The 26,284-nt window shown below is 49.4% G+C and overlaps 1 protein-coding gene across 2 annotated transcripts; it reads left to right on the plus strand.

The window, feature by feature from the left end:
• Window positions 1-9,259: 9,259 nt before the first annotated feature.
• On the plus strand, window positions 9,260-24,614 carry LOC146356103 (uncharacterized). 2 transcript variants are annotated; one of them, XM_084831263.1, is made up of 6 exons: window positions 9,260-9,297; window positions 10,584-11,090; window positions 11,283-11,394; window positions 12,171-12,256; window positions 12,457-12,577; window positions 14,725-24,614. In XM_084831263.1, exons 2-6 carry the CDS (start codon window positions 10,677-10,679, stop codon window positions 16,719-16,721), a joined length of 2,730 nt encoding a protein of 909 aa, XP_084687389.1. In that variant the 5' UTR covers window positions 9,260-9,297; window positions 10,584-10,676; the 3' UTR covers window positions 16,722-24,614. The 2 variants fall into 2 exon arrangements, with proteins under 2 accessions (XP_084687389.1, XP_084687388.1); XM_084831262.1 differs by lacking the exon at window positions 9,260-9,297 and adding an exon at window positions 9,718-9,889.
• Window positions 24,615-26,284: the final 1,670 nt, after the last annotated feature.

Raw genomic sequence — 26,284 nt, forward strand, 5'->3', positions numbered from 1 at the left:
TTTCTGCAAGACCACTGCTACATCAAGCAGCACCAAATGCCCACAGAATTTACAGAGATCCCCTCTATGGACATGGCAGGTTGAAGCCCAATTCCCCAAGTGCAGTAAAACTCGATCTCAAGGCTCCAATTCTCCTTTGTTTGGTTTATTGCATTAGGAAGAAACTAATTCCACCCTTCGTTATAGACATCCTGTGGTTAAAATGGGGGCTGGTTTCTGTCTTTGCGTGTCCCCCCCATTTCCCATCACAAGCATATGTGTGTCTACTCGGAAGTAACTCCCATTGTGCTCAATGAGGCTTGCTCCTGAAATGCAGGTGCATCTGGACTTTCAAGGGGGGGGGGAAAGCCTCTCTTATTGCCTGAGCAGCCCCTACCAGTCAGATGGTGTTCATTCCAACCCCCACCCCACCGGAAAGTATGTTCTGTGAAGCAATTTTTATTGCGGCGGAGAACCTGTTCGTGGAGCCCTGCATGGACCAAATTGCAGCAAAGCTGATTCCTGTTTAAAAATCTGGTACTCCTCCATTAGCTTCTCCTTCTGTTGTCATGGAAACATGGTCGGGGATACAGATGAGGTTTAAAGGGAGGCTGCTTCATCAGCACATGCACACACTCTAAATCCAGTCAAGACTGGTGGCTCTGATTTTGGTGGGGCTGTAAATCCATTCTGGGTTTCAGTCTGAACCAGCCGGAATGCTAAAGCAGCTATCCGAGGTGAACCCTATCCCCCAAACAGGTTCAGCACCTTCGATAGCTGTGGAAGATGGAGGCATGCTGCAAGGAACCTACGGTTCTGGATCCGTGGTCTGGGAGCGGTAGAGGATACCTCACGTTATGTACTGTACTGGCATGTACATCACATCCCCTGGGAGAGACTCCTGGGACAGATCTCAGCATCTTTACAGGGTAAAAGTATGGATGTGCAGCTTTGCTAGTTACTCTCAGAGTGGGACGCTGATGTTACATGCAAAACAGCCCTCACAAAAAATATTTGTGGCTTCAGTCTGAATGCTATTGCAGTCAACGGTGCAGGTGATTCTTTAGCTTGACTTACGTCTATGCCCTGTTATTTCACGATGTATTAAGTTACCTTGTTTGTAATGGCTATTAGTCAAATACAATACAACTGACTGACTTTGGGCAGCTGCTTTGGCGTTCTGGCTGGTTCTGACAGAAACCCAGAATGCATGCACAGCCCCAGCAAAATCAAAGCCACCAGCCTGCACTGTCTAAATCTCATGAATGATGCCCACCTAGCGTAAATGGTACTGTTCTGGGTCTGCCCGGTTAAAAAGTGTTCGCTTGACAGCAGGCAGGGTGTGGCTTTGCGTGTAAATGCTCTTGACGCTTCTGCTGTGCGCTTTCCAGCAGACTCCCTCTAAGGGGTTAATGTGATGAACTCTGGGTTCCTAGAGAAGCAACTTGCTGCTGTGCCCCCTACCCATCTATGCGGGGCGGAGTGTCCTTAGGTTTCCCCCTTGCCGCCGGATCTGGTGAGTTCTCCTTCCACTGGGGCAAAGGGGACCCCCAGGGCTGCAGTGGGGGGCGTGGTGGAAAATACCAGCTGGGCAGGCAAGTGAGGGATGGGTGGGAGACCCCCAGAAGGGGAGAGATGCCTCTGTGCCTTTAATCCACCCAGGCAGCTGCAGATTGTGGGGTTGGGGGGCTGAGTACACAAAGCCCTCCCCCATTTATCCGCTAAGGGGGCCAGTCTACACAGCTGACCCATTCAGGGAGGGTCTTTCCTCCCCTGTGATAAACTAGAAGATCATTACAGCATATCCCTGGGGGGTGAAATACGAGGTCCTTTCCCTTTGGATAGGCTGAAGTCGCTTTCAAGCTGGTTTACATTTTCATAGTGGAAGGGGGGCTGGCCATGTGGGGTGGGGGGTGTTGTGGAGGAAAGAAGGTGAAGCAGAGAGGCCCCGAGATGGAGAGGGAGGCCTCCAAGCCCTTTGCTCTTTGTGCTGCAATCTGAGGATCTGGACAAACGTCTTGGAGGACTGAGACCTCCGGCCTGTATCCTAGGTCCTTGCCCACCATGGCTTTTAGAGTCTGCCAGGACAGGGCTGGTGCATGGATCTCTGCAGTGGAGGGAATAGAGCTGACTGTCCCTGAAGAGGTGGTGGCTGGGTCCAACCTGGAAAAAAGCAAATCTAGACCCCTCAACCTGTGCTCTATGTCTGGCCTTCAGTTTCTGAAAATGGTTCTGGATCATGTGGGGCAGCGACATCCTGTCAGTGACAACATGGTTCTGGATCATGTGGGCTGAGCCGGTGCCAAGCCACCTTGCTAACACCTTGCCCAGTTTGCCTGTTTAGCCTCTTTGGTGGGGGATTGGTTGCCTCTTAGGTCCTGATGGTGTGCCTGAGATAGAGGAAATGGGGTCAAGTGGGGGGATATTGGGGGGGGGATCGATGCAATGATGGGTAGTGGGAGTTCTAATGTTGGGAGGTGGGCTAGCCAGGGAAGGGGATCACTTACATCACACCAAGAAACTCATGCAGGGGAGAAACCATTTAAATGCTTGGAGTGTGGAAAGAGCTTCAATAGAAACACGAGCCTCATGAATCATCAGAGAATCCACATGGGGGAGAAACCATTGAAATGCCCGGAGTGTGGAATGAGCTTTAGTTGGAGCTCACATCTTATGTTGCGCCAAAGAATTCACATGGGAGAAACCATTCAAATGCTTGCGTTGTGGAAAGAGCTATAGTTGGAGATGCTCCCTTAATTCACATTTTTAAAAATCACACGAGAAAAACAATTTGAATGTTTGGAGTTTGTAAGGAGCTTCCATTTGGCTTACTCCTTTACTTTCCCTCAAAGAATGTACACGGGAGAAACCATGTACATATTTGGAGTGTGGAAAGAGCTTGAGGATGAATATCTTATACGAGAGAATTCACTTGGGGGATAAACCATGTAAAACTGTGATGGTAGCATGAGTTCTCATCACAGAGAAAACTGTGAAATCATCAGACTGCACACAGAGGAGGCACTATGCTTGGGCGTGGAAAGGACTTCCATGAGAACTGACTAAACAGGAGCAGATTCACATATGGCAGGAAACATACAAATTCTTGGAGTGTGGAAAAAGGATCATCCAGAACATAAGTTTTGGATCGCATCAAAGTGTCCACACAAGGATGAACCCTAAAAATACATAGAATAGGGAACGAACTTCTGGTGGAGCAGAACTTTTCACATTGAGAGGAACTATGTAAATAAATAGATGAGAGGTTTTCTGACCCATCAAACCCACCAACAGTCTGCACATGAAACTGACAGTATAAATGCTCAGAAATCCATGAATCCAAAAATTGTACTGCATATGGAGTGCTGCTCTGGGGAACACTATTTCAGTTGAGGACATATGCTTGTAATTGGAGTAATGTTGCGATCGGGCATTTGTCTGGGTGCCTTTCGTGGATGAACCATCTCTTTGAGCCACCCAGTTGGTCCCACTCCCACGTGGAGATGTGGGACACTTCATTGTGGGGAGAAGATGCTAGAGCAGAACAGAGAAGATGATGGAAGATAGGTGACAGAAGATAGAGCAGAAGATAGAAAGTGATGGATGATAAAGGGAGAGATGATAGAGCAGCGATGGGGAACCTTTGGCTGGGGGCCTAAATCCGCCTGGAAGGTTTCCCAATCCAGCCTACAAGGTCTTCCAGGAAGGATGGCCCCCTTCCGCATGCCACATCCACTTGCCTATGATCTCTCCCTTGGTCACGAGAGGGAGATTAAAAATGAGGGGGGCTCCCAGCTGAGCTGTATGGCCGTGAGGAGCACTCCTGGTGGCCACAGGGCTCACTGTGTCATCTGCCCCACATCCCCCCGATCAGGGAAGCTGTGTGGTGGGTGAAGCCATCTCCGACTAAGCCAACACCTGGATGAATGGCTCCCCCAGGTGTTGTCTCTGTCAGATCCTCACCCGTCCATTAGGGTAGGAACATAGGAAGCTGCCCAGTACTGAGTCAGCCCCTGGGTCCATCTAGCCCAGTATTGTGGACACTGAGGTCATGACACTAGCATATGCATTCCAGTATGGACAGAGTAGTAAGGTCCTTGGTCCATTGAATAAGAGATGATAACTAAGTTCGAACTGGGATGCCAGATGGGCTGAATTGGCCCACAAGCGTGAGGTTCAACACCCCTGTTCTAAAGTGTTGGTCCTATGTCATCATATTCCTGTGATGCAGGGATTAACAGATGGGCAGCAAGCCTGGAAGGATAAACACCCGCTACCCATATTCAATCTGACAATCTTGCTATGTCTGAATGAGTATCTTTCAGTTGTCAATTTCATTTGGATACTTATTTAGATGTATGGTCTGCTGATATTAATGTGTATATTTTAAACAAGTCAAATCTTTTCACCCTCTCTTTTAAAAACAAATTGTGTTGTGAATAGTTATTGCAAATTGATTTTTTTTTTGTTATATTCCTTCTCCTGGTGTTATTGTTTCTACTCCACCCCCTTGTTTTGTTTTGTTTTGTTATAATTGCAATTTTGAAAAAAGTTTATGGGTCCTACATTCACCCCACGGTTGCCAAAGAAAGAGCTGGTCTGGGTGGCACCAGGAACTTAACTTAAGCATGGGCATGTGTGGATGGATATGAAGCTGGCAAACCATCCATGCAGTACCTCCATGCCTTTAATAATGTCTTGTTCTACTTCCTCGTGGATTATGTATGCTCTTCAGGCCCCCTCTTCATGCGTATGTCCATGACCCCCTGCTAATTTCGTAAGCGGTTAAGGTATCGGTGTGTGCATATGTGTGATCACATCAGGAGATGTTCATCCCCATGAAAACCTTGATCTGCCGATAAAGACTTTTTGTCACACTATATGGGAAGTTCTGCAAGTATACCGAAACCTCTGCCTTTTGTATGTATGAGGCTGTTTTGCTGCCATACTTGTATGCCAGCAAGTTTGCTATTCGAATGAGAGGCAAACACGTGGGGCCTTGCAAACAAATGTTGCAGTGTGGAGTGCTCTTGTTCAGCATTTCAACCACTCAATTCCACTCCCCCTCCTCCCCACTCTCAATCTTCTGTTCTCCCCTCCCCCATCAAAATTCTGTGCCCACTGAGCATGCTAAGGGCATATTGGACTGTTTGGGGGGGGGGGGAGGTAAACTACATTAAAATCTTTTACTCTGCTTTTACATAACTGCTTTTAAAATGTTAAAGTCTTATATTAGGTTTTATCGTGTTGTATTTTATGGTTTGAATTGTTGTGAACTGCCCATAGAGCCTCGGCTGTTGGGCAGTATATAAATGTAATAAATAAATACATAAATTCTTCAATTTTTCTATTTCTATGGGCAGCTCTCACTTCTCTGCCTGCATTTAAAACCAGCTTCTCAGGATGTATGAGAAAATGACTTATCCAAACAATGAAGTGTTTCTCTCTTCCCTTTTTATATTTATGTCCCCCTTTTTCCCTCCTTTACCAGCCATGCCATTCTATCCCTATCCCCACCTTGTTTAGTTTTTTCTTGCTCTCAGCATTCAGACAGTATTCTGTGGGTGCTTAGCATGCTAAGTTTGTCCTCCTTAGTGTTGAATTTCCAAAGGATTTTGTACTTCTGTGAACCTCGGGGTTCTCCAGACTGAGGGCTTAGATTATTTCTTTGCTAAATCTATGCTCCGTTTTTCCACGTAAAATGCTCAAGGCAGCTTGTTGTTGCATCTCATTGGAACAACCCCATGCATGCTGCTGTGATCCTCTTGAAGTGGGAAGAGAACAAGCAAGACTGAGAACTCATGGTTTGTTGTTGGGTTGTTCAGGGTGGCTCACATGACACACTGCATGGTTAACAAGCCACCCTATGGAATATATCCTGAGTTCAGACAACACGCTAACCCAGGGTTCAACAAACAACCCAGGGTTCAGCAACAACCCACTCTCAACCACCAAGTGTAGTTAACGTGTTGTGTGAACAGCCCCAGTGACTGGGTTCAGACAATACAATAGTCCACGCTTAGTAGTTGAGTATGGGTTCAGCTTGAGTTGTCGTTGAACCACTGTGGCAGCCATTTTGCTTATGGGCAAGTCACCACAATGGCAGCCATTTTGTAAAAGCATCCACAACACTTTCTTAAAATTCCAGATATGCCCACCAGCCAAAAAAGGTTGGGGATCCCTGTTGTAACCTATAAAGGAAAACGTACACCATTACATAATCAGTCCCCAAACACTCTTCCTCAAGTACGGCTCCATGCCCCTAAGAAGGTCTCCAGCGGTTGGCGAGTTCTGTCTGGTGAAGGCATAGGTTTACTATCTGCCCAGCTCAGTTTGAAGCAGCAGTAGGAAAGCAGTCCAAGTGAAGAAGCCCACAGAAGCCTCCCGCATGTCCCAGCATGGGGAGGGGAAGCCCCAGCTGGAAAGGAAGTGCTCCCATAGAGCACAGTTCCACGTCCGTTGACTCAGAATTATGTCCCAGTGAATTAAACGGGGGCTTGTTCCAATCCTCCACTTTCAGAGGCAATGATTAGATTCAAACAAGATAACCCACATTTTGTATCCCTTCTAACTTGATCGTATCAACCCAGAGAATGCGGGAGGCTTACCCACAGAGACTGCAATCCCTAAATTCTCCTCCATGCCTTCCCTGTGCAGGGCTCTTTGGTCCTGATCCAGCAGGGCCCACTCCTCCTTGGTGAAATGGACAACCACCTCCTCAAAGGTCACCTGGAAGAGGAAACATCATCTGTGAGCACAATTAAGAATGAAAATTATGTAGGCAGGTAAAAATCTTAATGTGTGGCATTCACCTCCTCCTTTGTGGGCCAAACCCAAGACATTTTCTGCAGGGTGGCTTGTTATCCATGCAGGGTGGCTTGTTATTTCTTACATTTATAACTTGACTTTTCCTCCAAGGATTCCAAGGCAGCTTACATGGCCCTCCTCGTCTCCATTTTATCCTCACAACAAGCCTGTGAGGTAGTCTAGGCTGAGAGTTGATGACTGGCCCAAGATCATTCAGTGAGCTTTATGGACAGGGGGGACTAGAACCCGCATCTCCTGAGTCCCATTCCAGCACTCTAACCACTACACCACACTGGCCCTCTTCTGTGGTCATTTAAACATGGTTTCTTAATGGCTTTATTGAGTTTTAAAATAATTTTTGTTTAAATCAAAGTTTTGTATTGGGAAAGGTTTCTTTTTACATTTTCAAACATTGCAAAGGCCTATGGCTGTATACAATAACTTTTGAAAAAAACAAAGATATAAAATATAACTGATATAAAATCCAACTGTTCCTCCAGCAAAGCACACAGGCTCCTTTAGCCGTGAAAACAGAAAGGAACTAGGCAGTCTTTATAGTAAAGCTGTGAGGTGATTTTAGATGTTGATGGACTAAGTAAAAAATATTAAACAGATGCCAAATTGGGTAGCTTTACCTGGTGATTGGAGGGATTGAACCCCTGGACAATAAGTCCCGGCTTCAGGTATATATAAAAGCCTCTTCCTCCGGTTTTGGGTCCCTTTCCTTTATGGGGTTTAAAGGTGGCCTAAAAGATCACCTTCGGTAAGCATTGAGATCATCCCAAGAGGTCTTGGTGGCGCTACTGCGACCTGCAGAGTGCCATCTCACAGCAACTGGGAAGCGGGCCTTCTCCGTTGTGGCACCCAATTCGTGGAATGATCTCCCCACTGGGATTTGGGAGGAGCCATCTGTATCATGCTTTGGGTGCCACATAAAGGCCCGTTTTTTTACACAGGCCTTCCCTGAATAAATGTGCTGCCCCGTCTTTGCAATTACGGTGTTGTTTGAATTGAGGCTAACGTTTTTATCAATGTTTTATATTAAAGTTTTGGTAATTTCTGTGTATTTCCATATCTATTCCAAGGTGAACCGCTCAGAGATATTTTTAAATATGTTCAGCGGTACATACATCTATTAAGTAACATACATAAAAACTCCTGCAAGCCCTTCTCCAGTGGAGTGAGCCAGTGGCAAAGCAACCGCCCCCCTGGTGCTTCGTGGCAGGCGGCTGAGGCCTAGCTCTCTGCGCGGACCCTGCCGGCCCCACATTGCCTGTGGCAACACCGGAGGACGCCTCCTCCTGAGTCAGGCCAGCCGCCCGCCTCGTTCAGTAGCTTCTGCCCTGACAGGCTGTGGTTCCCCTGGGCCTCCAGGCCAGGAGATAAGAAGCGAATTCAGAGACAGAGGAGGCTGCTTTAGACCAGGCCGGGCTTTTGGTCCCCTGCCCCCAAGATCGCCCACAAATCAGTCTGACTAGCAGTGGCTCCCCAGGGTGCGTGGGGGAGAAAGGGCTTTCCCTCAGTTGCTCCCCGATAGTTTTGAAACCGGAGATCGCAGGTATTGCCCTTGGACCCTCCGGCAGGCAAAGGATGTGCTCTAACCACTGAGCCATGGGTCCCTCCGGAACACAGGCCTGCAGGGTTGCAGGTGGGGGGAGAGCGGGGATGCCTCAGGCCGTGCTGCAGCCCACCTTCCTTCTGCACGCAGACTGGGGCCGTAATACACTCGAAAGCAGACGTTACTGGACCTGCTCCAGAAAAGATTGCCCCAGGAGAACAGTAAAGCCACGCTTCCAGTCCTGTGTGTGACTGACACTGAATTCCACCGGCCCCTTCCAAAAACTGTGGGGCGGTGGCAGGGGGGTGGGGGTGGTCAGGCCAGACCCTTCAGGACCCACCTAGCTGAGTCCATCACGCCGACCATCTAAGGTGGGCCGCCAGGACCTCAGTAACTCCCTTGTTTCTGCTGCCCGCCTGGAGATTCAGGACAGATGAAAGGGGGGGCATCTTCGCACCGAGCACAGTTAAACTATGGAATTCCCTTCCACAAGATGGAGTGACAGCCACCAGTTGGGAAGGGGATAAAAAGGGGATTGGACAAATTCCTGGAGGAGAAGGCTATCGATGGCTACTAGTCCTCATGGCTACGTGCGACCTCCAGTAGCAGAGGCAGTATGCCTATGTACACCAGTTGCTGGGGAACATGGGTGGGAGGGTGTTGTTGCACTCCTGTCCTGCTGGTGGGTTTCCTGTGGGAAGCTGGCCCGCCACTGTGTGACCACAATGCTGGACTAGATGGACCCTGCCCGGTTAAAAAGTGTTTTCTTGACAGTTGATCCGGAGTGAGACTTTGCATGTAAATACGCTGATGCTTCTGCTGCGCCTCTCTGGCGGACTCCGCCTAAGGGGTTAAAGCGAGTGACGCTGGATTCCTAGAGCAGCGTCCTCCTGCTCTGCCCCTCCCCTCCACGTGGGGCGGAGCGTCCTTCGGTTTCCCCCTGCAGGGGTCTGGTGAGCTCTCCTTGCGTGGGGCGAGGGCGACCCCCGGGGCGGCAGGGGGGCTTGGTGGAGATGCCGGCTGGGCAGGCGGCGAGGGGTGGGCGGGGGACCCCCGCATGGAGGCCCCGATGGGGAGAGAGGCCTCCGCGCCCGCAGCCCCCCAGGCAGCTGCCGATCGGGCTGCGGGGGACGACGCAAAGCCCGCCCCGTCTCCCCCCGAGGGGCCCGGCCGCGCAGCCGACCCGCTCCGGAGGGCCTTTCCTCCCTGCGGTGAACGGAGGGTCCCCGCAGCATCTCCTTGGGGATTCATGCAAGATCCCTCCCCTTTGCACGGGCTGCAGCCGGGTTCGAGCTGGCTCACGTCTTCATGGCGGGCTGCAGGAAGGGGGCTGGCGGTGTGTGGGGGGTGCTGTGGGGGAAGGAAGGCGAAGCGGGGAGAGGCCCCGAGACGGAGGGAGAGGCCTCCGCGCCCTCGGCCCTCGGCGCTGTAGATCCGCCTCCACGGGGACATGGAAAGACTTCCTGGGGTAACAGAGTATACCTGATGAAGATCAGGGATCAGGCAAGCGACACAACTGCATGCAGCGAGGATCAAGATAAAGATGTAGGGAAGTTCTTACTCATCCCTCCCATGGTTAAATCATTTACTGTATTGTTAAATTTGAAAAACCAACAGACACACATTTTTATATGTATATATATATTTAAAAGCCCTTGGCTCAGCCAGGAAGATGCGGATGTGAGGCTGGGGGCTGAGAACACTCCCCCTCCTGCCCCCCGCATTGCAGACAGCCCCTTGATGGAGCATCTGTCCTGCTCTGGGATAAACTGGAGGGTCCTGACAGCATCGCCGTCAACAGAAGATGCTATCTGGGGATGGATTGAGACCAGTTTCAAGATACTATACATATGCACATTAGATTAAAAGAAAAGGGGTTGAGCTGGGGAGGGGGGATGTGGAGGAAAGGAGAGGCAGCGGAAGCAGCTATGGTGCGAAGGGGGGATGAAGGGATGGCAGGAAAAAGTGCAGGTCGAGGTGGGAAATGTTAGAGAGAAGCCAGGGGGCAGGGATGTTGTGCTTGCACTGTGGTTCTCACCAGATGAAGGCTTTGGACTGGAAGGCCCGGGTGAAGGAACCTTTCTTCTATCTCACCCCAGTCTCTAGTTTCCACTGGGGTCTTGGCAATCAATCACCTGCCTTTCCTATAGGGAGATGTCTCTTTTTCTTGGTCAAATATCTTCCTTCCTGCTTCAAGCATATCATCGTTCACCCAGAGAACAACATGTTTGCGTTGCAGGAGCCAGCATCACAGCTGATTCAGGCAGCCCCAGAACTTGGCCGAAGGTCCAGAAGACAGGAACTGTTGCTTGTCCTGGAGCCCAGATCAGAGATGGAAGAGCAGGACTCAGCTGGCCCAGGAGCAGGAGAAGGCTCTGATGTCATCAAGGTTGAGAGCAGTGGGGACTTCTGGGAAAGCGCTGTGCAGAGGATCCTGAGTGAAGACACCTTCAGCCCCAACGTACAGCGCCAGCGCTTCAGGCACTTCCACTACCAAGAGGCCGAAGGGCCCCGAGCGGTGTGCAGCCGACTCCACCATCTCTGCCATCAGTGGCTGAAGCCAGAGCAACACACCAAGGCTCAGATCCTGGACCTGATGATCCTGGAGAAATTCCTGGCTGTCTTACCCCTGGAGATGGAGAGCTGGGTCCAGGAATGTGGGGCGGAGACCAGTTCCCAGGCGGTGGCCCTGGCAGAAGGTTTCTTCCTGAGCCAGGCAGAGGACAAGAAGCAGGCAGAGCAGCAGGTGAGACCGTTTCATCCTGGGAGGTTCAAAGGGCAGGGAAATGTGGCAAGGATGTCATAAGAGCCCCCGTCGCTTGCTGACACTTTCTTGAAATCATCCAGGGTGGTCCTCCTCTGACTGAAGACTTATCCGGCATGTTCATTTTCTGATTCCTCCCTCTCTCTCTCTCTCTCTCTGTTCTCTCTGGCTCAGGATTCCCTTGCAGAAGAGGCCATGGACTTCCCTGAGACAGATACGGCTCCAGCAGGTACCAGACAGGAGCCGCTGACCATGCTGGGGGGCGACGGAAGTGCCACCTCACTGGGTGAGGATCTGGGGGGCATTTTTCACCTTGGGATCCAATCTGGGTTAAATGTGGGGTATGTGGATAGTAAAGAAGTAGGCCGGTGCAACAAAACTTTGCAGTGTGGAATGTTTCCATTTGGGGTCCCATTCCTCACACCCCAGTTTTCTTAGTTTCTTATTTTTCCCCCTCCAAGAGTCAGCAATCAGTGCCCATGGAGCATCCCAGTTCCTCAGAGGCTGCTTTGGGATATTTTCCCCACACTCCATTTGGTTTTCCTTTTTCTAATCATCTCGGACTTCCCTTGGAGAGGAGGTGGACACAGGCCTGTCCAGATCTCAGCTTTGTTAATATCTGGGATGTCACCACTGATATATAGAGGCAGCTCTTACTTCCGTCCTTGCTACCAGTTCGAAGTAACCTCTCAGTGTGAACCGGGAACTGACCTAGCCAGACAGTGAGGACATTGTCTCTGCCCGTTTGTATGTCTATGTCTCTCTTCCTCTGTCCTTCTCCACATCCTCCATCCCGTTCCCCCTCTCACCTGCTTATCTCCCCCCACCCCCGGTCAGTGAGATAACAGTCCAAGGCTATTGAGTCGTTCTTCAGCCATTTTGATGGACCTGGGCCCCCTTAGGGTCTTTTCCTTCAGGTTTTTTGTACAACTGCAAATCTGTTGACCCTCCCTGTTGTGTGGGGATAGTGCAGTTGAGGCTACATGAATTACAGGCAGACTTGAATGGGAAACAGAGTTGATAGTAAATCAATCCTTCGTTAATCTTCTGTGTCCCTCACAGGAGATGTATTGAGGATGGAGGCAAAATATAGTAGCTCGTCCCTTCGTCATGGTGGGCTGGAAACAGCTTCTGTGCGACTGGATCAGGTAAGGGGAATGTCCGCAGGGGAGGGGGCAGCCTGGGTGCCTCTTTGCCCTGCACATCTCCTGGCCCAAAAGGATCTCTCCCTTTCTTCTTCCATCCAAGTTGCCCACAAAGGAGGCTGCGAATGGCACACGTGAAGGTTTAGCCCTGGCTACATAATTTCTATTCTGATTGTGCTCCCAGATGATGTTTCCTCTTCCAGGTGACCTTCGAGGAGGTGGTTGTCCATTTCACCGAGGAGGAGTGGGCCCTGCTAGATCAGGACCAAAGAGCCTTGCACAGGGAAGTCATGGAGGAGAATTTGGGGATCATGGCCTCTTTGGGTAAGGCTCCCCCATTCCTCACGTTGATACGATCAAGTTAAAAGGGATAAAAAATAACTGTAGCCTCTTTCTGCACTCTTGCTCCATTTTAGTAGCCAGTGTCCTCTTCCTGCTCAGGTGGTTTCTGGGGTCTCTTCTGAGGTTTTTACTGAAGTCACCCTTGTGTGGTGGACCTTGGTTGTCATTGAACCCTTGCTTGGTTGTCATTGAACCGTGGGTTGTTTTTGAAACCTGGGCTATCAACTTGTCTGAACCCAGTTGTGTTAACAAAATAAAGTTTCTTAATCACAAATAACCCATGAAGAGAACCCATGGATTGTCATTGGGTTGTGAACTGTGGGTTGTTCCTGATTGTCAGGGTGGAAACTGAGCCCATAGAGCCCCAGAGCAGTTCTCATTCTGAGGAGGAACAGCAATCCGTGGGAGAGGAGCTCGCTCATCTCTCACAGGCACAGCGGCAGGGAGAGATTCCTCCTGCCAGCATTCCTGGGATAGATAGTGAGCCTGGCAGTGAGAGAGCACTGGAGGGGGGCTTGCTGGAGGCTCGGCGCAGACGCAGGGAGCGACGACAGATTGAGGGCCCCGAAAGGAGGCGCTCTGCTCGTTTGACACTCAAACAGCGGTCGCGTCCCGAGGACCCAAGGGAAAGAGGGAGGATCTCTCCCTAGCCCATAAGTTCAGGGTCTTCCCGTGATTCCCCTTCAAACGGGGACCAACTGCCTTACCTGGAGCTTAGGCTACTCTGCTGTCTTTCCCCAGTGCTGTTCCTTGCTTTGTCGCTAGTGATTAGTATCTGAAAGAGTCATAAAGGAATAAAGTAATAAAACCTTGGAAAGAATCCTCGTCGTTTGTGTCCTGAGTTGGCTAGTGGAAGGGACTGCAAGAGGCAGCTAGGGCGCTCCTGACACTGATTAACAAACCATTGTTTGTTAGCATGGCTCGCTTGAGACAACACAATGCCCCACGGTTGAACAACAAACTCATCCTGAACCACTGATTGTGGATAATGATGGTGCCTGACCCCAATCACTGCCTCTGAAGATGGAAGATTGTGATTTGGGAACAAACCCTGTTTAATTTATTGGGACATGATTCTGAGTAAACACAAACAGAATTGTGTCCAGTCCCACTTCCATGAAGTTCATAGCGGCATGGCTGGGGCTATTCCGATTAGATGTAACAGGAAGCTGCCTTGAATATTTTACGTGGAAATCCATGTGTAGTTTTAACAAATAAATAATCTCAGCCCTCTAAGATAGCCTTGGCTTAGAGATATTGAGGATATTAATAGGACACGCTAACCCACAGTCATAGTTGTTGTTGAACCGTGGCTTGGTTGTGGAATCCATGGTTCAACATACAACCCAAAGTTCAACCATCAGCCCAAACTCAATCACTCAGTGTGGGTTAGCATGCTGTGTGGACCCAGTCACTGACTGGTTGAAGGCTCCCTGATCAGCTACATAGGTGGCAGTTGGGCCTCAGTCTCTATGGACTCAGCCCAGGGCTCTGCGCAATACAGGTTCTCAATTACTGCCACCCAATATGATTCATTTAATACCTTTTGTTTCCATTCAATCACTCACAACTGCTGTTGTTATCTATTTTTATTTTATTTCATTTATTATTTAAGAATTTTTGCCCTGCTCTTGAGTTAAAAAGGCTCCCAGGTGGTTTGCATACAATCAAGAACAAACTAGTACAGTCCCATCTCTCCCTCTGCTATGACCCTGGGCATTTCTACATGAGGCTTTTATCCTGCACCTTTACCAGGGCTTCTGCTTCCAGACCAAGATCAGCTCATTTACACATGTTTTTTTCCAGGATCTTTCTTTCTCTTCCTTTCTGCCTGTTTCACTATACAACCACTGGGTAGCAGGACTCAGAAAGAATTCTAGACCTTCCTCATTAGAAAAAAATGCTTTGATATTTGTTGCAAAGAGAGGAACAGGCTGTAGAGGATGATGACGCCATGTAAAGGCCCTGCAAACTACTGTGGCTGAGCAATCAGCAGTGCACAATAACAGCCTCATTTAGAAATGGCCCTAATGGAATAGCTGCTGCTACAGGACTGTTAACTGACGGTTCTTGGATTTCAGGCTCTGCTTTTCACTTCTGCTGCTACCAATTGCCTCTCTTCCTTCCAGAATGTGATGGGCAGGAGAGTGAGAATGAAGGAAAGCCATGCAAGGTGTTGTTGGAAGGAGCCAGATGTCGACCATCTCCGTGCTTGGAGGGTGGAAAGAGCTTCACTCAGAAGAGGCACCACACTCGTCATGAAGTAACTCACGCAGGAGAGAAACCATTTCAATGCTTGGAGTGCGGAAAGACCTTCACGTGGAACTCACGCCTTACATTACACCAAAGAAGTCACACAGGGGAGAAACCATTTCAGTGCTCTGAGTGTGGAAAATCTTTCAGTCAGAGCTCACACCTTATGGAACATCAAAGAATTCACACAGGAGAGAAACCATTTCAATGCTTTGAGTGTGGAAAGAGCTTCACAAAAAAAAGAGGTGTTTTGTATCATCAAAGAACCCACACAGGAGAGAAACCATTTCATTGTTTGGAGTGTGGAAAGAGGTTCAGTAAAAACTGTAGCCTTGTGTATCATCAAAGAATCCACAAAGAGGAGAAACCATTTCAATGCATGGAATGTGGAAAGAGCTTCACTCAGAAGATACAACTCATTTCTCATCAAGCAACTCACACAAAGGAGAAACCATTTCCATGCTTAGAGTATGGAGACAGCTTCAATTTAAAGAGACATCTCATGTCCCATAAAAAAATTCACACAGGGGAGAAACCATTTCAATGCCTGGAGTGTGGAAAGAGCTTCACTCAGAAGACACACCTCACTCGTCATCAAGTAACTCACACAGGGGAGAAGCCATTTACCTGCTTTCAGTGTGGAAAAAGCTTCACTCGGAAGATAGACCTCACTCGTCATCAAATAACTCACACAGGGGAGAAACCATTTTCATGCTTAGAGTGTGGAAAGAGCTTCACTCAGAAGACAAACCTGATTCGTCATCAAAGAATTCACACAGGGGAGAAGCCATTTCAGTGTTTGGAGTGTGGAAAGAGCTTCAGTAAAAACTCTATCCTCGTATGCCATCAAAGAATTCACACAGGGGAAAAACCATTTACATGCTTAGAGTGTGGAAAGAGCTTCAGGATTAACTCAAGCCTCATATTACACCAAAGAACTCACACAGGGGAGAAACAATTTTCATGCTTAGAGTATGGAAAGAGCTTCAGTTTAAAGAGACGCCTCATGTCCCATCAAAGAATTCACACAGGGAAGAAACCATTTCCGTGCTTAGAGTGCGGAAAGAGCTTCACTCAGAAGACACACCTCAGTCGTCATCAACTAACTCATACAGGGGAGAAACCATTTCATTGCTTTCAGTGTGGAAAAAGCTTCACTCGGAAGATACACCTCACTCGTCATCAAATAACTCACACGGGGGAGAAGCCATTTCAGTGCTTCGAGTGTGGAAAGAGCTTCACTCAGAAGACACACCTCATTCGTCATCAAGTAATTCACACAGGGGAGAAGCCTTTTCAATGCTTGGAGTGTGGAAAGAACTTCAGTTTAAAAAGACGCCTCATGTCCCATCAAAGAATTCACACTGGGGAGAAACCATTTCTGTGCTTAGAGTGTGGAAAAAGCTTCACTCAGAAAACACACCTCACTCGTCATCAAATAACTCACACAGGGGAGAAACCATTTCATTGCTTTCAGTGTGGAAAAAGCTTCACTCGGAAGATACACCTCACTCGTCATCAAGTAACTCACACAGGGGTGAAACCCTTTCAGTGCTTGGAGTGTGGAAAGCGCTTCAGTGAAAAAAGAAGCCTCTTGTATCATCAAAGAACCCACACAGGGGAAAAGCCATATCAGTGCTTGGAGTGTGGGAAAAAATTCGCTCAGAGGTCAAACCTGACATCACACAAAAAAACGCACACAGGAGAGAAACGATTTATGTGTTTAGAATGTGGAAAGAGTTTCAGTTTAAAGAGACACTTCAAGTATCATCAAATCATGCATGCAGAGGAGAAAGAATTTGAAAGCTTCGGTGTGGAAAGAGTTACAGTAGGAGATACAACCTTACTGTACATCAAAGAAGAGGGGGAATAATTTGAACATTTGGAATTTGTAAGGAGTCTCCATTTGGTCATCTCCTTTACTGGATATCAAAGAATTCACCCAAACAAGAAACCATATCAGTGGAAAGAAGTTCAAGAAGAATGGGAACCTTCGCAGATATCAGATAGTTCATTTTTTCCTTTATTTTGCATTTCTTAGCTTCCCTAAACAGCTCCTTGCCTGGCCTGCAGTATTCAATTTGCATTATACTGTCAGGCTGCCATAAGCCACGCCCTCCCAGCTACAGCCCCTTCCATTCCATAATATAGAAAAAGACCTGCTTTTGCTTTGGAATTTGTTTTAGCAGAGTTGGTTTAAAAGTGCTTCATTTTGAGTAAGAACTGATTTAGAAAGAGCAGGAATCTTTCTCTGTGCTGTTTTCTATCAAGTTTTTTCTTGGTGGGGTAGGGGAGGTGTGGACACACAGTTGTCCAATCTCCACTACATTAAAATCTTGGATTTCTCCGTTTCTTTTTGTGGGTGGCTCTCGCATCCAGCCGTGGGGATTTTTAAAAATAGCTTCTCATTTCAAAAATAGCTTCTCACCTATCCAAACAATGGTTGGAGGTGATTGTTATGTGCGTCCATGTGTCTGTTTCCCCTTCCTGGTCATTTTTCAGATTTTTCCCCCTCTGACTCACTCAACAGTCCCCGTAGTTACTATGGGGCTGTTTGTGGGTTCTTTCACTCCCTAAGGGTTTCCATTTTTGTGAAGGTTTTATTGCAGTTTTTTGTATCTTTGGGTTAGTCCAGGTATTCTCCTTGCTGTTGGTGATGGAGTTTTGGTTATATACTGATGAACATGGGAAGACTCGAATTGGTATTCACATTAACAACAAGTGATGGATCCAGGTAAACATAGATGGAAACAGATGCAGCTAGGACACCATTTGATCCTATTGTTATGGAGACTTTTCAGCTTCTGCAACCTGAGGATGTGGACAAACGTCTTGGAGGACTGAGACCTCCGGCCCGTGTCCTAGAACTTTGCTCATCATGGCGTTTAAAGTCTGCCAGGACAGGGCTGGGTGCCTGGATCTCGGAATAATCCATCTTTCTTTGAGGGAGGGAATAGAGCTGACTGCCCCTAAAGAGGTGGTGGTTGGGCCCAACCTGGAAAAAAGCCAATCTAGACCCCTCAACCTGTGCTCACTCTGCGTCTGGCCTTCACTTTCTGAACATTGTTCTGGAGCCTCTTTGGGGGGGCACAAGGGCTAGGCCACCCCCTAACCCCTTCACCAGTTTTGCTGTTTAGCATGTTTGGCGGGACTGGTTGCCTCTGAGGTCATGATTATGTACCTGACATAAAGGACATGGGCCGGGGGAGGGGATGGGGGGTATCAGTGCAGTGACAGGTAGGGGGAGCTCTGGTGTTGGGAGGTGGGCTAGCCAGGTAAGGGGACTGCGGCCCAGACAGTGCCGTGTTCTGATCCTCCTCACACCCACAGGTTTGGTGGCTGCCCTGTCTGCCTGTCATGGGGTCTCTGCATGCTGCTTTTAAACACCAGATCGGTACATAATAAGATCTCCCTTGTGGTCCATAGTCTCACGGTGGATGAGATATGTATAAAGAGCTGGCATGTATAACGAGACCAGGGAGGGCGAATTGGGAGGAGTTGGGATTCTGCTGGTGTACCGTCCACCCGCTACCCAGCAGTCTCCCTGGCAGAGCTGACAGAGGTGGTCTCAGATGTGGTGCTGAGGTCCCCCAGGCTGCTGGTTTTGGGGGACGTCAACGTTCATGCTGAGGGCGGCTCAGGATTGACAACCGTGGAACTGTCCCAACATGTCCTCGGCGCAGCTCACGCAGCAGGGCACACGCTAGACTTGGCTTTTTTGGCCAGTCATAAGAATGGGGATCTGAAGGGGGGGGGACTTTGTCATGGTCAGATCACCTCCTGCTGTGGGCTAGACTCATGGCAGCTTTTCTTTTCTGCAAGAGTGGGGGACCTATTAAGATGGCCTGGCCCTGGAGGCTAATGGATCCAGATGGCCATGGGGGAGGCTGGCTGATGTGGCTGGGGCTCCTGTCGAAATCCTGGTTGATAATGACCATGGCAGTTGGCACAATTGCCCCTCAGCACCCTCCCCATGGTAGAGCTTGTACGGCTGTGCGGTATACTCCGGCGCTGAGAGCAATGAAACAAAATAGGGGATGGCTTGAGTTCAGATGGAGGAAAAACCCCAGCAGATGTCATCAAACAGTGGTAGGCGTCTACGCTCAAGGATACTCCGGCGCAATTAGGGCACCAAAAGACTCAATATTTCTCAGCTTCTGTTAAGTCCTCTCTGTGGTGCCCAGCAGAGCTTTTTAGGGTTGTCCAGGGCTTGTTTCATGCTGGCCCTAAGGACACCATGGACCCATCAAAGGCCTGCTGTGATGTGTTTTCAAGGCGCTTTCCAGGTACAATATCTTGCATCCGCCAGGATTTAGACTCCAGGGTTGTAGCAGGTGAACCAGGTGAGGTAAGCAGAACATAGTCGTGTCCAGTTTTGTTGGATGAGTGTCAGTTGGTACAGTTCGAGGATGTCGACAAGGTGCTTGGACAGGTTCAAAGAAGCACTTCCAGATTGGATCCCTGCCCCTCTTGGCTTATAAAAACCAGCAGAGAGGGAAGAGCCGGCTGGGCCAGGGGGGATTAATGCCTCCTTGCCAGAGGGAGTGCTCCTGTGCTGTCTGAAACAGGTGGGCGTGAGGCCACTTCTGAAGAAACCCTCCCTGGACCCAGAAGAACTTAACAACTGTAGGCTGATGGCCCAAAGGACCTTTCCTGGGCAAGGTCCTCGAGCAGGTGGTGGCCAGCCAGCTCCAGACACTCTTTGATGAGACTGATTACCTAGATCCATTTCAGCTGGGAGCCAGCCCTGGTTTTGGCACAGAAACAACCTTGGTCGCTCTGTATAGTGATCTGTGTCTTGCGAGAGACGGGGATGTGCCCCTGTTGGTTCTCCTTGATCTTTTGGCAGCTTTTGATACTGTGGACCATGGTATCCTTCTGGGGCAACTGTCTGGGTTGGAAGTGGGGAGTACTGCATTGCAGTGGTTCAGCTCCTACTTGGATGGTCAGCTCCAGAAGGTGGTGCTTGGGGGATATTGCTCAGCCCCGTGGACACTCCAACATGGGGCTTCACAGGGGTAGGTTTTGTCCCCCAGGCTATTTGGCATCTACATAAATCAGTTGAGCGCGGTCATCCAGAGTGTGGAGTGTGCTGCCATCAGGATGCTGATGGCATGCAACTCTACTTCTCCATTTCATCTTCTTTAGGTGAGGCTGTGGATGTGCTAAATTGTGCCTGGCTGTGACAATAGATGGATGACGGCTAATGACCTGAAGCCCCATCCAGAAAAGAATGTGATGGTGTTAGTAGGTGGTACTTCTGACCAGATGGAGGGTGCTCATCCTGTTCTGGATGGGATTGCATTCCCCCTGAAGGAGCAGGTTCATAGCTTGGGGGTTTTCTCAGCCCATCTCTCTCTGTTGAGGCTCAGGTGGCCTTGGTGGCATGGAGAGCATTCTATCAGCTTCAGCTAGTGGCCCAGCTCCATGCCCTATCTCCACAGGGATAGCCTGACTACAGTAGTCTATGCTCTCTTGACCTCTAAGATAGATTACTGCAATACCCTCAACATGGGTATTGTTGAAAACAACAAGAAAACAAAACAAGAAAACAACAGAATGGCATTTAATAGGGACAAATGCCAAGTTCTGCACCTAGGAAAAAGAAACCAAATGCACAGTTACAAGATGGGGGATACGTGGCTCAACCACACTACGAGCGAGAAGGATCTTGGAATTGTTGTCGATCACAAGCTGAATATGAGGCAACAATGTGATGTGGCTGCAAAAAAGGCCAGTGCTATTTTGGGCTGCATTCATAGAAGCATCGCTTCCAAATCCCGGGAAGTACTAGTTCCCCTCTACTCAGCACTGGTTAGGCCTCATCTGGAGTACTGTGTCCAGTTCTGGGCACCACACTTTAAGAAGGATGCAGACAAACTGGAGAGGGTTCAGAGGAGGGCAACAAAGATGATCAGGGGACTGGAAACAAAGCCCTATGAAGAGAGACTGAAAGAACTGGGCATGTTTAGCCTTGAGAAGAGAAGACTGAGGGGAGATATGATAGCACTCTTCAAGTACTTGAAAGGTTGTCACAGAGAAGAAGGCCAGGAGCTCTTCTTCATCATCCCAGAGTGCAGGACACGGAATAATGGGCTCAAGTTACAGGAAGCCAGATTCCGGCTGAACATCAGGAAAAACTTCCTGAGTGTCAGAGCAATACGACAATGGAACCAATTACCTGGGTAGGTGGTGGGCTCTCCCACACTGGAGGCCTTCAAGACGAGGCTGGACAGCCATTTGTCAGGGATGCTCTGACTTGGATTCCTGCATTGAGCAGGGGGTTGGACTTGATGGCCTTGTAGGCCCCTTCCAACCCTACTATTCTATGATTCTATGGGGCTGCCCTTGGAGACTGATCCGAAGCTGGAGCTTGTGCAAAATGTGGTGGCCAGAGTGATAACAAGGATCAGAAGGTATGAGCATATAATACTAATTCTGGCCCTCTAGCATTGGCTACCTGTATGTTTCCAAGCCTGATTCAATGTGCAGTTCTTAACCTATAAAGACTTACATGGCTTGGGACCGCAGTACCTGATGGAGCACCTCCTCCGACATGAACCTGCCTGGATACTACGATCAACATCAGAGGCCTTCCTCTGAGTGCCTCCTCTGAGGGAGGCTCGGGAAGTGGCAACAAGGGAGAGGGTCTTCTCGGTGGTGGCCCCCCAATTGTGGAATGCTCTCACCACAGAGGTCCACCCAGCAGCAATACTGTCATGTTTTCGGTGCCAGGTGAAGACTGTTGTCTATGGCATATGATTGGACATTTATGTGAGTTTTATCTATCAGGTCCAGTATTGTAACTGTTTTAGCTGTTTAAATTGTTTAACATTATGTATCTTAGAGATTTTATGTTATATTTTTATTATCTTGTATTGTGGTGTGTCCTTTTTGTGAACCACCCAGAGAGCTTTGGCTATAGGGCAGAATAGAAATAAAATAAATAGCAATGATAATAATAAAAGCTTCTCCAGGTTCAGGCCTGGTTTAGGGACAGAAAACTTAAAAGAGGCCTGGTAGGTGATTTACCGTGGGGAATGGGTGTGGGGAGTGGAGCCCTGTTAGCTTTCCTGGACCATTCTTTGGCTTTTGATACCGTCCACCATGGTCTCCTGGACTGTCCAGCTGGGGTGAATTTGGTGGGCGATGGTCTGGTGGCTGTGATCCTACCTGGCTGATCAGTCTCAGAGTGGTGCTCAAGAGCTTCTGCTCTGCCATGTGACCTTTGGCTTGTGGAGGATTACCCCCCCACCATAAGTTAATATCTTCATACCTGCAGCCCCCTGGTGCATCCCCACCATCCCAGCCCCTGACCAAATGGCATTGGTAGCACTACAGAGCACCCAAAAGCCCATGTTTGCCTTGTTTGCAAGGTAAATTTGACCTTTTCAGGGCTCCCTAGCTTCCACAGGGCCCTGAAATGTAGCTCTGAGGGGTCCATCTGCAGAGCGAGGCCTTCTCCATGTGGTGGCCATGGAGCTCACCGGTGCTGCCATGGCACAGGCAGTCTCCCTGCCAATGCCTCGCTCTGAGGAAGGACCCCGCAGAGCAAGGCCATGAGGGGGAAGCAGCTGGAAGTGGGGAGGAGGATGAGGATGGTCCTTCCCCCACCTCAGGCAGCAGGAGGCCTTGCACCGGCCCTGGCCATGGGTCCCTCCCAGACACTGGGAGGCCCTGCTATGCCCCACCTTGTCTGAACATTCAGGGCAGACCCATAATACCCATGAAAATGGCCAGGAGTGGCCTGTCCATATAGGTGAATAAATTGGTTGTCTAGGGCACCAAGTTAAGTGGAGCGCCAAATTCGAGGGAAAAATCCATTAAAAAAAACAAAATAACGAAGATGTCATTATTTCATTTCCTGTGCACATACACAGGGAATATAACCAAGGCTGTGGAGGTGAGCAAGGGACTGACTGGGGTTGGTGCGGTTGTGTCAGGCTGCCCGCCCGCCTTTGGAACCCAGTCCTCTGCAGGTGATGCTGGATATACTCCTGCTCCGCTGCTGCTCCCAGTTGGAGGCAGGGAGTGAGATATCTCCCTCCCCGTGAGAGCAGCCGCTTCCTCGTAGGGCTGGTCCTAGGGGCTGGCGGCACCTCGTTGGCCGTGTCTCCCCGAGGATGCAAAGGGGACCCTTCTTCCAGGGACCTCCTGTGGGCGCTGTGGATGGGACTTTGGTTCTTTCGCGAAGCGGACGGCTGTGCTCGTCTCCTTTGTTGTTTTTATCAGACCTTGAGCACGCTCTGGGAGAGAGCAGAGGACAGGAAGGCCTGGCATGCTACGGTCCATGGGGTCACGAAGAGTCGGAAACAGACTTAACGACTGAACAACAACTGGGCCGATACAGGGCTTAGTTAAAAAAATTAGATTTGGGGCCATTTTTTTTTTTACAAATGATATTTCTGCTTCCGAAGATGGGTGGGGGGAGGTTGCCTCATTAAATGGAAAAGAGGGGCAGACTGTTTCCCAGTTCACCCAAAACCTCAGCCTCGATCTGCCCTTGGGGGCGCTGATCGCACGGGTCGCCGAGGGTGCCAGTTGCTGGCAGCTAGTCTAGGGCCGCCCTGGAAACGGCGGTTCTTAGACCCACTCCAGCAGCCAGTACAGCAGGCCAGCAAAAAGCCAGGCTTCTGTCTGGGAGTCGCATCGCCGGTGAATTCCTCCCAGTCCTGAGCAGACAGGTGTTTTTCTTGCTCGGCAAGGCCGCTCTCGACCCGCCTAGCTGAACGCAGCACGCCGCCCAGGCCAGGTGGGGCGCCGGGAGCTCAGTAAGCCCCGTGCTGCTGGGTGAGCAAGACAACCGCGTATCAGATGCCAACCAAGCACAGTGGCCTGTATTTTCTTTCTGATGGACACAAAGTAACACTCACCTGCACCCGCTCCTTTTGTATGTTGTGCAAATTTTTGCTCTTTCATTAGCTATGGAGCTCCTACTTAGGCCGTTTTACCATTTCACATTGTAAGTATGTCGGGTATAGACTAATGATTACAATGAGTGAATTCCTTTGTTTTTTAGTGATTTTGATTTATTATTATGTATATTTTTCATTTGATTGCCAGTTTGTTAAATTTATTTTGAAATGAAATAAAATTGGATGAAAAACTAAAGAAAACGTGCGTGTATCTGAGCAGGTGGCTGAGGGCAGGGTGGTGATGGTGAATCATCTGAGTCAGTGAGTTCAAGGTTGGTGCCCAGTTTGGTAGGTCACAAGTTGTGCAAGTTTGTTTCTGGATGTTTTCTTTTGCCCTTTATTTTTTTCCAGGTTACATAATGGGGGTTTAACGGGAGGCCGAATAACCAACACACATAAACACAGTCTAAATCTCATTTGGTGAATTGTGCACACGGAGTGTAAAGTGATGCACATTGAGGCAAAAAATCCCAACTTCAAGTAAAACCTAATGGGATCTGAGCTAGTGGTGACCGACCAAGAAAGAGATTGGGGGTTGTGGTGGAGAGCTCCATGAAAATGTCATCCCAGTGTGTGGCTGTTATAAAAAAGGCAAACTCCATGTTAGACATAATTAGGAAGGGAACTGAGACTAAAACTCCCCATATCATACTGCCATTCATTTATTTATTTATCTATCGATCGATCGATTGCATTTATACCCCGCCTTTTTTCCCTTGCAAGGAACCCAAGGCGGCTTACATTCTCCTCCTCCTCTCCATTTTATCCTCACAACAACAACCCTGTGAGGTGGGTTGGGCTGAGAGTCTGTGACTGGCCCAAAGTCACCCAGTGAGCTTCCATGGCCAAGTGGGGACTAGAACCCGGATCTCCCAGCTCCTAGTCCAACACTCTTGCCACTACACCACACTGGCTCTCTTTTGGCAAATCTATGGCGTGACCACACTTCTATAATACTGTATACAGTTGTGGTCATAGCACCTAAAAAAGATATTGTAGAGCTGAAAAACATGCAGATAAGGGCAACTAAAATGATCAGAGAACTGGAGCATCTCCCCTATGAGAGAAGGTTACAACAGCTGGGATCGTTTGGCTTGGGGAAAAAAGGAGGGTAAGGGGAGAAGTGATAGAGGTGTACAAAATGATGCATGGTGTGGAGAATGTGGATAGGGAGATATTTTTCTCCCTCTCAAAATACTAGAACCCAAAGGGGTTATCCCAGGAAGCGGATTGGTGGGAAATTCAGGACAGATCAAAGGAAGGACTTCATCACACAGCACATAGTCAGGATATGGAACTCGCTATGACGAGACGCAGTGATTATCACCAATTTGGATGGCTTGGAAAGGGGGGTAGACAACTTCCTGGAGATTAAAGCTATCAACAGGCTACTAGTCTTGATGGCTATATGCTACCTCCAGTATCAGAGGCAGTGTGCCAATATACACCAGTTGCTGGGGAACATGGGCAGGAGGGTGCTATTGCACTCCTGTCCTCCTTGAGGGTTTCCTGTGGGCAGCTGGTTGGCCACAGTGTGAACAGAATGCTGGACTAGATGGACCTTGGTCTGGTCCAGTGGGGCTCTTCTTATGCGCTTAAATTCTTATGATTTAAAGATGTGATCCGGAGTGACAATTTGAGTGTTAGCACCGTAAAGTCAGTGCTTCTCTCTCAGTGGGAGATTCAGATTAAGGTGTTAAAGTGAGTTAATCTGTATTCCTAGAGAAGCAACTTCCTAGTTCCTGCTCTTCCCTCTCCCCATCCACATGGGGCGGAGTTTCCTTGTTTTTCCCCCTTGCAGCGGGACCTGGTGAGCTCTCCTTGCGTGGGGCGAGGGCGACCCCCGGGGCGGCAGGGGGGCTTGGTGGAGATGCCGGCTGGGCAGGCGGCGAGGGGTGGGCGGGGGACCCCCGCATGGAGGCCCCGATGGGGAGAGAGGCCTCCGCGTCCGCAGCCCCGCAGGCAGCTGCCGACCGGGCTGCGGGGGACGACGCAAAGCCCGCCCCGTCTCCCCCCGAGGGGCCCGGCCGCGCAGCCGACCCGCTCCGGAGGGCCTTTCCTCCCTGCGGTGAACGGAGGGTCCCCGCAGCATCTCCCTGGGGATTCATGCAAGATCCCTCCCCTTTGCACGGGCTGCAACCGGGTTCGAGCTGGCTCACGTCTTCATGGCGGGCTGCAGGAAGGGGGCTGGCGGTGTGTGGGGGGTGCTGTGGGGGAAGGAAGGCGAAGCGGGGAGAGGCCCCGAGACGGAGGGAGAGGCCTCCGCGCCCTCGGCCCTCGGCGCTGTAGATCCGCCTCCACGGGGACATGGAAAGACTTCCTGGGGTAACAGAGTATACCTGATGAAGATCAGGGATCAGGCAAGCGACACAACTGCATGCAGCGAGGATCAAGATAAAGATGTAGGGAAGTTCTTACTCATCCCTCCCATGGTTAAATCATTTACTGTATTGTTAAATTTGAAAAACCAACAGACACACATTTTTATATGTATATATATATTTAAAAGCCCTTGGCTCAG

Source organism: Heloderma suspectum, chromosome 2 (assembly GCF_057233095.1).
Source record: "Heloderma suspectum isolate Gila_16-S chromosome 2, 16-S_ref, whole genome shotgun sequence".
Taxonomy (NCBI): Eukaryota; Metazoa; Chordata; class Lepidosauria; order Squamata; family Helodermatidae; genus Heloderma; species Heloderma suspectum.